This window comes from Rattus norvegicus, chromosome 11 (genome assembly GCF_021556685.1).
Source record: "Rattus norvegicus strain SHRSP/BbbUtx chromosome 11, alternate assembly SHRSP_T2T, whole genome shotgun sequence".
Lineage (NCBI taxonomy): Eukaryota > Metazoa > Chordata > Mammalia > Rodentia > Muridae > Rattus > Rattus norvegicus.
In genome coordinates, this window is record NC_141544.1 from 1,439,373 (window position 1) to 1,451,018 (window position 11,646).

General features: G+C 42.0%; 1 protein-coding gene across 1 annotated transcript; it reads left to right on the forward strand.

Annotated features, from left to right (window-relative positions):
- Positions 1-386: 386 nt before the first annotated feature.
- Positions 387-896, forward strand: LOC148002402 (spindlin-2-like). The gene has a single exon (XM_087577155.1). It carries the CDS (start codon positions 387-389, stop codon positions 894-896), a length of 510 nt encoding a protein of 169 aa, XP_087433281.1.
- Positions 897-11,646: the final 10,750 nt, after the last annotated feature.

Consider the following 11,646-nt stretch of genomic DNA (forward strand, 5'->3'; position numbering starts at 1 on the left):
ACAGAGGTCTTCCTCCCTCTGCCTCTTGAATGCTGGAATTAAAGGTGTGCTCCACCATTGCCCAGCCCTCCTATGAACTTGTGATTACGACAGAATTAGATTCAGATGCTCAAACCTGTCTACCATCGCCTTGCTTACCTGCTCCATAGTTCTCTTAGACAAGAGCCTTGGTCCAGCGCCCTCCCCACCCCCATTGTTCATGCAGGCAGTCACATGACAGCGGCAACAGCATTGTGTCTGGTTTAAGCAGGTGAGCTCTTCAAACCCAGGCCACGGGCAAGTATGAAGCCTGAACACAGAACGATACCCACAAGACAGTGGACCAGGATGCCGTGGCCTACCACACTAGGTCTACAGCCAAGAAGAAGAGGACGTCTCTGAGGTGGATGAGCACACCATCCTCCCAGAAGTGGAGGAGGAGGAGGCCTTCTCCCCAGGCCCTGGGGAACATTGTGGGCTGCAGAATTTCTCACGGATGGAAGGAAGGTGATGAGCCCATCACCCAGTGGAAGGCCATCATTCTAGATCAACTGCCAACAAATCCCTCTCTTTATCTGTTCAAGTATGATGGAATTGACTGTGTCTGTGGACTGGGACTTCACAGGGATGAAAGGATTTTAAAGCTTAAGATCTTGCCTCACAAAGTAGTGTTTCCTCAAGTGAAAGACGCCCATCTCACAAGTGCCATGGTTGGCCGAGCTGTGGAGCACAAATTTGATGTCAAACATGGCTGTAAGGACAACTGGAGGGGGGTGGTCCCATCCCAGGTGCCGATCATGAAGGACTGGTTTTATATCACCTACGAGAAAGATCCATCCTATACATCTACCAGCTCCTGGATGATTACGCAGAAGGTAACCTCCGTATCATTCCAGAATCTACTCCAGCAGAGGTGAAGTCAGATGTTGACAGCGACATCTTAACAGGTCAATGTGTCGAAGGACTGTCTCTCTCTCTCTTTCAAACACACACACACACACACACACACACACACACACACACACACACAGGCAGATGTACACTTACATCATTTTTATATGTCAAGTTGTTAAAATTCATGACACAATCAAGATAAAGGAATAGAGGTTTGTTGAGGGTGCACAGTCACAATCATTGGGTTTAGACTGTAGTGGCAATAACCACATGGCTACAGTGTATTGATCTGGGACACTGAGAGCCTGTATGAGCCCTGCTTATATTTGGGTGGATCAGGCAGCCAAGAGTTCGGTCGAACAAGCCAGCTCCCTCCTTCCTGCCCCAGTGACCTACTTCTCCTAGGGCACAGTCTGAAAGGTTCCACTACCTTCCTAGACAGTGCCATCAGCTTTAGACAAAGTGTTCCCACAGCTGAGACCATGGGGAAATTTCACACTCAAGCCCTAAGGAAATGTGCGAAAGGTTTTGTGAAAACAGTTTAATTTCAGTTCTGTAAACAGGACATGGAGGAACCCTTTGATATGGATTGATTTAGTATTTAGCTTACAGAGGGCACCCCAAAAAGATACATAGTATAGAAAATGCACAGTTTTCTATGTATCAAGAATGGCGCTAAAAACAACACACTAATGAAAATAAAATGCAAAGAACTGGGATATATAGTAACAATTCCAATCGTCAGTGTGAAAGGCTCTTTTATTTATACATGTGAGCTGTCGTTATTAGTTCCCTACTGGGTTGATTTTACAAGGAAAGAAAATCGCAAGCTCTGACTATCAAAACAACCATGGTGTCATTCATCACAGTGTTACAGGGCTCCGATCTAGGGATTAATCGTCAGGGTTTAACAACAAAATCCATTGGTTCAATACATGAGGCTTTAGGGGAGAAAGTGAGGTTACAAGTATGTAATGCCCTTTAGTGTCTTCTCTGCCAGTCTTTTGCATGCATGCTTTGTTGTTGACTATTGTGGTTGGTGGTGGTTGTTGTGCTTTTAAATATGAAATGTTGAATGCAAGGGCAAGTGGCAGGAATCCAATAGATCTTTGCATCCTCACTTTCTCCTGCCCATCTCTTGCTAAGTCTCCCAATCCTCAGCTATCTTTCAAATACACTGAAACAACTCAAATATACCGAAACAATGTGAAATCAAGACACTGAAGCAACTAAAATATACCGAAACAAGGTAAAGTCAAGATGCACTTGCCATCTCTAATTTGTGTTTGCTAGTTGAAAGTAATAGTCTGGTAAGCCATAGAAACCACATGATGGGTCTGAGGACGTTTGGTGGGTGAAACCACTTGCTGCCTAAGCAGACCTGTACTCAGATCCCAGTCATCATGAAACAGGCAGGGGAAACCTGTAACCGCAGGGACAGCAAGGGGGAACAGAATCACTAAGGTCTGCTGGCTTCCAGCCCTGATGAAAATATGAGAGTTTGGGATCAGGCAAAGACACCACCTGTCTTAGTTAGGGTTCCATTGCTGTGAGGAGACACCATGACCAAGGCAACTCTTAATAAAGGAAACATTTAATTGGGGCTGGTTACAGTTTCAGAGGTTCAGTCCATTATTATCATGATGGGAAGCACGGCAGAGTCCAGGTAGACATGGTGCTGGAGAGTGTTCTATATCTAAATCTGAAGGCAGCCCAGAAAGAGACTTGCAGCTACAGGCAGCCAGGAAGAGCATCCATCTTCCTCATTGGGAAGAGCTTGAACACTAGGAGCCCTCAGAGCCGGCCTACACAGTGACACACTTTCTCCAACAAAACCACACCTCCTACTAGTGGCACTTCCCATGGGCCAAGCGTGTTCAAACCACCACAGTGCATCAAAAGAAAATGGCAGAGAGACATAGAGAAAGACACTGCATGGTATCCTCTTGTAGCAGGGTGCTGCAACCCCCCCCACACACACACATAAACCCATCCACATGTGCACACATGAGCAGATTTATTTATTTACTTTGTTTTAATTTTTTTCCTTAAGAACTTGGTATATACACATAATGTGTTTGAGCGAATCCATCCCCATCCCCTTCCCTCAGATCCCTCCCCTTTCCTCCCTCCTAATTTCCATCTGCATTTTAATAGAAACTGCTGAGTCCATTTTGTTCTGACTAGATGTGTGGGGGAGAGTACAAACATCCAGGGGAGCATGGCCCCGTCAGGGGCCAAATCCATGAAGAAAACGGCCCCTCTGCCCTACAGTCATCAGTTCCCAGTAGTTCCTCAGTTGGGGTAGAGGAGCTTCAGAGTCTCCACCCATCTATTCTGGGATTTATCTGTGCAGATTTTGTAGATGGGATCCTGGACACTGTGAAACACATGAACACACACACACACACACACACACACACACACACACACACACACACCATAATTTAAAACCAGAGAATGGTTTTTAAAAGGTTACACAACGTCCTAAATTCAGTTCCTTGGTGGTGAAATATTTGAAATCCACACCAGATCATAATACTATCTATATAAAATTAAATTATTCAAATGAATATTTTAAAGTTCAGCGGACCTTTATCTGTGAAATAGCACAGGCTGAACGAAACCAGTTGGTGCCAAACCTCCCTACGGCTGCACAAGAAAAATTGTAAATCAGAGTTCAAAAGCGTGAATGCACAAGGGTGAGGGGTTCATCAGAGATCGAGGACCTACAGGACCGAGGGTACGGAGGCTCAGTAGACCAGACAGGTGGATCATAAGCAAAGAGCCTGGAAAACGGGTCATTCATACCTTGACAACCTTCAATGTCTAGGGGAAACGCAGGGATAGGTACCCCCCGAAGTGGGAATAAAAAAACTTTAATACATTTACAGGACACTTAGCTTCTAAATACAGTGTGGATTGGAATCTACAGTGTGAAAAGGCATAGGAGTAGTAGTGTCCAGCTTTCCCCTTGCTGTGACAAAATAGTGTCGTTAGATGGCTCAGCTACTCAGAACCCTTAGCATCCTCACAACTGACTCTGGCTCTGGAGATCTGCCACCCTCTTCTGGCCTTTGCAGGTTCTGCAGCCACATGACAACACAAAAAAGACCCACGAACAAAAGTAAAAACCAGAACTGAAAATGAGTCATTTAGTTGATGTTAATGCACCAAGGTTTGTAGAGAGAATCTCTTAAAGCATCACCTGTCAATATAAAAAAGTCTATGACCTTTGAACTGAGGCAGGAAATAGAAGGCGGAACACTGGCAGGAAGAGAGGATTCTGGGAAATAGTGTATAAAAAGAGACCCAGTGAGGGACGCTGCGGCAGATGCTGAAGGAGATGTTGAGGAAGATGCTAAGAAAGGGGATGAAAACTCAGTAAATAACCATGTAGAAGACACAGAATAGTTTGAATGGGTTAAATAAGTTAGTCCGGGAATGAGCCAAAGTTTGTGGCTTAGGAATTTGTTAATAAATAATCAGTTTCAGAGTTGTCATTGTGGGAGCGGGAGCTGGGAAGGAAAAAAGTACTTTTTTTTTGCAAAGGTTAATTTATCCTAATTATTTTCATACGATTATGTACGATGCTAATATATGGAAATCATGTGTAGATTATATGGGAAATTGCAACTATCCTGGAGCATTCTAAAATAAATGTGTTTTTTAATGCAAACTCGGTAGTGATATTTTTTCCACTTCCATTTTTCAAGTCTCTGTCTATTCTAAAGTATATGTGTTTATTTTAACTACAGTAGAAAATGTCCTTGTGATGTAATGACACATTAGTTAGCCCCACTAAGATGCTTTCTGGAAGTCAGTTAACCTCAGGCACTGAGAGCTGTGATGACTTAAGATGGGCCCAAAGCACTTTCAGGATCTCGAACTGATGAGCATGGGCTTGTGGTCGCATTCACCCCCAAAAGTGACAACACACACACACACACACACACACACACACACACACACACACACAGTGGGCATCACTGACTAACTATACCTCAGCTAGAGCTGTGACTTTGACATCCTGGAGGAGGTGGCACTGGGTTTATTTGGCCTTACACTTTGAGACAAGCAGACAGCCACACTCACATCTCTCCCTCTGGTCCCCCTCTTCCTTCACAGCGAGTTCCAACACAATTTGTTATTTCTGATTTTATCCATCCAGTCTAGGCATCCGTCTTCCAGATCTTAACTTTTTTGTTCAGAGTGTGTGTGTGTGTGTGTGTGTGTGTGTGTGTAAGAGAGACTCTGTCTGTGTGTGACAGAGAGAGAGAGAGAGAGAGAGAGAGAGAGAGAGATAGAAATGATTAGTCACCCAGTTAACACATGTCCATGCACACACATGTGGAAGCCCAAGGTACACTCAGGAAATATCCTTAATGTCTTGTCTGTCTTGTTCACTGTGGCAGCAACTCTCACTCACAGGCAAAGCTCCTTTTGGTGTGGGTCACCTTTCCAGACAGCGTGCTCTGGGCATCCTGCCTCTGCCTTCCAAGTTGGACTTATAGGATGGTCTCCATATCCACGGGGCATCTATGTAAGTTTCTGGGGAGCAAGTGCTTAACTGCTAGACTCTCTCCCTAGCCCCTTTCAGAACTTTCTGTCCCAAATCCCCTTTACTTTCTTTTTGAAATTTATTGAGTATGCTTGACAAATGGAGACTGTATACATTTGAAGTGTGAGGTGTAGTATTCTGATCACATTATACATTGAACAGATATTTTAAGATCAAGCTCATTCTTCCTTTCTCTCTCTCTCTCTCTCTCTCTCTCTCTCTCTCTCTCTCTCTCTCTCTCTCTCAGATCCACTGTCTTAACATACTCCACATACACAAAACCCCAGTGACAATCAGTTCAGTGTTCCCCGGCTCTGATGTGTTGTTGATCCGGTAACCAAGTGATGTTGTACATTCTGTCCAATCTATTTCTCAAATTAAAAATAAGCACCGCAGTCACCCGGTTAAACCCTCAAATGTCTCCATGTCACTGAGGGTAAGTTGGAAAGCCCCTCTGTTGAAGTCCCTCTGTTGATAGACAGATGCTGTTCCAGAAAGACCAAAAGCTATGACACAACATCCCGAGCCTGGGAAATCATAGGTTTAGCTTCTTGTGTTTGTAAACTGAACAGAAAACAGATAGTGGCCACCTTCCCTGCTTCTCCAATTTCTAGTCATTAACAAATTTTTAAGCTCCTGTTAACCACCTTAACCACAACACACTCTGATCTTCATAAGACTGATGGCACTCAAGCAGTGCAAGCCACCAGAAAGAAGACAGAGGTAACAAATCCAAACATCCACTGCAGTTCCCAATTCAAATGCTTTCAGAAGCCTTGTCAACCTTCACTCAAATCAGGTATCACGTTTCTCTCATTACCTACCCTTTAATTGTCAAAACATTTTCACATCTAAGTTCTTTCTGTTAAAGGGGTGGGGGACTTCTTTCTACTTTATGAGCCATTTACTGTACTGTTGTTACGTAGAGAAGAGGACAATCCAGTCGACATTTACTATAATAGGTGAATGATGTATGCATGAGGCTGTCCCTTTTTCTCCAGTAACTATAATCCTATATGCCTTTTCCATGCAGGACGTAGGAAACGAATCTTCTAACCCATCCTTCCTTTCTAATTCAGGAGTTCTCATGATCACTCTTGCATCTACCTCCTACCAGATCAGAAAGACTGAACACGATCCCTTCTGCCATTATGGATGAGACCCCACTGTGGGCTGGAGAGATGGCTCAGCAGCCAAAAGCACTGGCTGCTCTTGCAGAGGACTCAGGTTTGCTGTCTTGCACCCACATGGCAGCCCCCACACATCTGTAACTCCGGTTTCAGGAAAGACCTTCTGCTGGCTTCCCTGAGCTCCAAGCATGCCCAAGGTACATATACATGCATGCAAAAAAGCACAGCTACACATAAGATATATATATATATATACATATATATATATATATATAAGTATATACATATATATACATATATATACACACAGACACACACACATATATATATATATATGTGTGTGTGTGTGTGTGTGTGTGTGTGTGTGTGTGTGTGTGTGTGTGTTTCTGTAAGCCTTAGAAGACAAGGAGGAAAAGGAAAAGAAGAAGGAAGAAAGAGAAGTGAAGTAGGCAGCCCTATGAAAGCCACAAAAACAGTGCACTCGATTTATTTATTTACTTTATTTATGAGTACACTGTAGCCATCTTCAGACGCACCAGAAGAGGGCATCAGATCCCATTACTGATGGTTTTGAGCCACCATGTGGTTGCTGGGATTTGAACTCAGGACGTCTAGGAAGAGCAGTCATTGCTCTTATCCGCTGAGCTATCTCTCCAGCCCCTTGATTATTTTAACTTTGTAGTCCATAAGTCCGAGCTCTTACTTTGAAGGAAAAGCCGGGAGTGTGTGTGCACACTGTATATTATTAATCCGGTACTGATGTGTAGAGACAGGTGGATCCTGGGGCTTGGGGGGCCAGCCTTTCTAGCCTAACTGGTGAGATCCAGGACAATGGGAGACCTTGTTTCCGATGATGTGGGTGGTGTTCCCGAGACTGAAACCAGTCTTTCAGCCTCCACAAACATGTGCACACGACCGTGAGTACACGTGATGCATACATTACAAAATGAAAAATGAAACGTGGAAATTCAATAAAGAAAGCTCCTTTCCAACTGGTGGGGTACAAAGAGGATTGCTTCTCCTACTGTAGTTATCTCTGAAGAGGAAGTCAATAAATGACTCAGACAAGAGCCTTTGAAATATCAGCTGCCACCCAGGGCCCAGACCTCCTCTCTGGCTGCAATTACCTTCTTAACATGGCTCCACATTGTCTCCTGGGACCCAGGTTTCCCCTTCCCCATAGCTCTGCCCTACTTTGAGCCTAAGAACCCAAAGTGCTAGCCAAGAAAGGAGGGGAGAAAGGACACGAAGGGCTGGAGAGGAGGCTGCCAGTTATCCAGTCATATATACAGACCATTGCATTGGCACTCAGTCCACGGATGCCAGGCCATATCACTGAGCTGGATGCCCAGGAGGAAAGGCAGGGTTAATAATCAAATAGGTGGCAGTCTTTACTACAGTAAGTTCAGCTACCTGTGAATACAGTCTGAAAACAGAAGAAGATGACACCTGTCTGTGAACTGTGAACTCCTGAGAGCATGTGCATGCTTGTGTAGAAGGACTGTGTGTCTCTGTGTGTGTGCGCATGTGCTATGTTATTTAAGCTGGGTTTCTTTTTTTTTTTTTTATTTTCATATATTATTAGTCCCGGGACTAGTTCATGACTTAATAAATCTTACCAATATTTCTTCCGCTGTGCCTGTTAGCTCTGAAAACCCCTGCTGGTCACCCAACGATGTGCTTTACCTTGTCAATTATTTCAGGGGACTTCTGGGTGAGACCATTTCCGTGAAGCCCAAGAGACAAAAAGAAAACAGAACCCCACCTGGGAAAAGAAAGCGGGTACAACTTTGTCTGAAATGAATCAGTGTGGGCGAGCACGCGGATAAGAGAATGTAATGTGAGAACTGAGCACAAGCTCGACACACAAAATGAGACATTCAACCCCACACAACCCCCCCGCCAAAAGGTGCCTGCGGGTTTAGGCTTAAAAGTACCTTCCACGGAGAGCCCAAAGGAATCAGTACTGAGTCTGTTGGGACATTGCGGAGAATAGAAAGCCTTTGCCTCAGCTCTCAGTAGAAAAGACGGCAGTAAAATGGGTTACAGATGTGTAGGGCTATTGGAAGAAGCAGATTAAAAGAAAAGAACTTGACTCATCGGCTTTGATTCGAAATCTTTATTATCACAAATGGTGGTTATTAGATAAAGATGCCTCACACATCCTCCGTTCAGTCACAATGGCACTTTCAGCCCATTTCAGCTGGTTATGTGTTCATGCTCTCTCTCAGGGCTAGGTAGTAGCAAAACTTGATGTATGGCCATTATCTTAAGCCTGGCCTAGAAAGATAATGGCCCAAGGTTTACAAGGCATGTGGGAACGATCAATTATACCCCCAAAACTGACAGCACAGCAGAACCCCAACACTGGATGGGAGGAAGAGGAAGAGAGATGAAATTGTCTTGGATACCTCCCTCTTTTTGACAGGCAGAAAAAAATCTTTCTTCAGAAGATGTTTGGTGTGTCTCAGTGAGTTTTCTGATGCACCTCAACACCAGTGACATGCACAGAACAAAGCTAGCAAGACTGATTCAAATTAATCAGGAGCCCTCCATGCATTAAAGGATAGAAAACCAATTATACTAATATCCAAATGAAACTGGCAATTTGCAGTGAGAATTTTGGTGTATTTAAAAACATAGAAATATTATAAGACTATGTTTTTGTTTTAATCCAGGCTGTGGGGTATGGGGTTGCTTCCAATTCTCAACAGTGGCTGACTATGATTTGCCTCGTGCTCTAGCAGGGGCGTGATTTTGCCACCAACAGATAGATTTTGCACGTGTGTAACATTTGGAATGCTGGAGACTTTTCAGAGAACATATAAATGCTAGAGCCCCATAGGAGGCTGATCTGATCTGTGACATACACTAGGTACACTGATAATTGATACATTTTCTGATCTGTGACATAGAGTATGTACACTGATAATTGAGGACATTTTCTCATCTGTGACTTAGACTAGGCAGAATGATAATTGAGGACATTTTCTCACCTGTGACATAGACTAGGGTAACTGATAATTGGAGGAATTTTTTTTGGATCTGTGACATACTGTTTTTCTGTCTCTTGCCAGAGTATGTCTGTGCAATGGAAACCTCTCTCACTTATTTTTCTGCATTTCAGGAAGGCAGTTGCCCTATGATGTTTAGACATAGCACATCCTCTGATGTGTGATGTGCAGTGAGACATTTCCAAAGAGAGTCACTGTGACTTGGGTTGACAAGCAATCACCTTCTGCTACAGTCAACCATTCCTCATCTAGCATGTCGCCTCGGCTCTTCCAATGCACTTCAGAATGTGGAACTTATTTTTATACAAATGGCCAGCACTGTAACTACATTTCATGACTTTCTTTATTCTGTCATTAGACTCGGGACAAGATTTTAGATTTATAAGGTATGTTTCAGTCTAGGTCAGAGAAGGTCTTTATGTCAACTATAATATCAGGAACTTCCAAATCTACATGTAAAATATGCATTGGGTTAAGGAACCCAATGAGCCTTTTATTATTTTGATCTTTCGTACAAAGAATGTCTGTTCCAACTAACTGATACAGACATGAATCGCACTGTTATTGTGTTGTTTCAGTGTCCCCTACTGCATTGCACCTGGACAGAGGTTTCACAATAGTCCAGTTCTGTAGCAAATCACAACGTTGCATCTCCAAATACAAAAGAATCCCCATCCTCTCTCTTTGAGTTTCTCACTATCAAATTTTGTGATCTATTCTTCAAATCAATATTCATTGTAGGCCAATTATTTACTGAATTCATCTTAAACATTTCAGCATTTTAAAATATAACCTTTATAAAGAAACAGAAGGGCAGAAGATGTTACCATTTGGTAATTAAGAAAACAATAAACGTAAAAATATACATAATGAAAAACGGGACATATATATTTCTAACCATGCAACTTAGCTCTGATATGTCCTGAAATGATCACCACTATTTTTATATCAAATATTTATTTTTATTTATTTCTCAATATGTTATGCCATGTTTTAATTTCTGATTATGTGGAATCAGAAATAGAATGTATTATTCTTTAACTCCAAGGAAATAAAATAACTTACTTTCTGAAACATAACCCTGAATATTCTACATTTTCATGAGGAATAAAATAGCGTATAGGTAAAATTATTTTGTCTGTATGTAGATTAGAAATTAAGTCTGTTATAAATATAAAGTTGGGACAAGAACTTACCCTACTGTGAAAGGCAAACTAAGCTTGAGTATCTCCTCTGAACTAAGATGCATCATCATCCTTTCCCATCTGTAGGTCTGATTTATAGACACCATTGCTTGATTTTTCATGTACGGACATGAAAAAAAAGTGAAATTAGTGTCTCGGTTGTTTTTTTTAAATATAAACTATGTAGATATCCTGGAAAATATACTGATACATTTAAACTTCACATCAATTTTTTAGTGGTAAATTAATTTGCTTTTAAAAGAAATGTTGGAAGGGAATTCAAATGGATTTAAGATAAGAGTAACTGCTGTGCAAGTTTCATGACATCATTGGGTCTATGACTCGATGCTGGAAAGTTGGATTCTAGTTATCCACCTGTGAAGTATAACATATACATGTTCAGACATATATGCAAATAAACATAGAGATACACACATTCATACATGAAGGCACACACACTACAAAAAATATATAATTTCAAAGGTGGTTTTGTTTTGTTGTATTTGCTTTGCTTTGCTTTCATTTACTAGTAATGACACATGCCTTTAGTTATACCATAAAATCTGAGAAAGGGCTGACAAGTAGGTGGCCAGAACTTCACAGGTGAGAGCTTCAGAGCAGTTAGTACAAGTTTAACATGAAAAACGTGAGAACTTTTCTCAAAATCCTAAGAGCTTGAAATATAGGTCAGGGCCTTCCTGGCACACAGTTGCTTATGTCTTTGATCTTCACAACTGAATTTTTTCATTCAAATTTCAAGAACTTCTCTATTGAATGATTTTCAAATAAGCAAACTGTGATTAGTTTTTAGAATTTGTTTTGTGTTTAAATGTAAATCTCCTAAACTCTAACCTTTATCTCTGACTTTCTAAACCAGAAAAAGC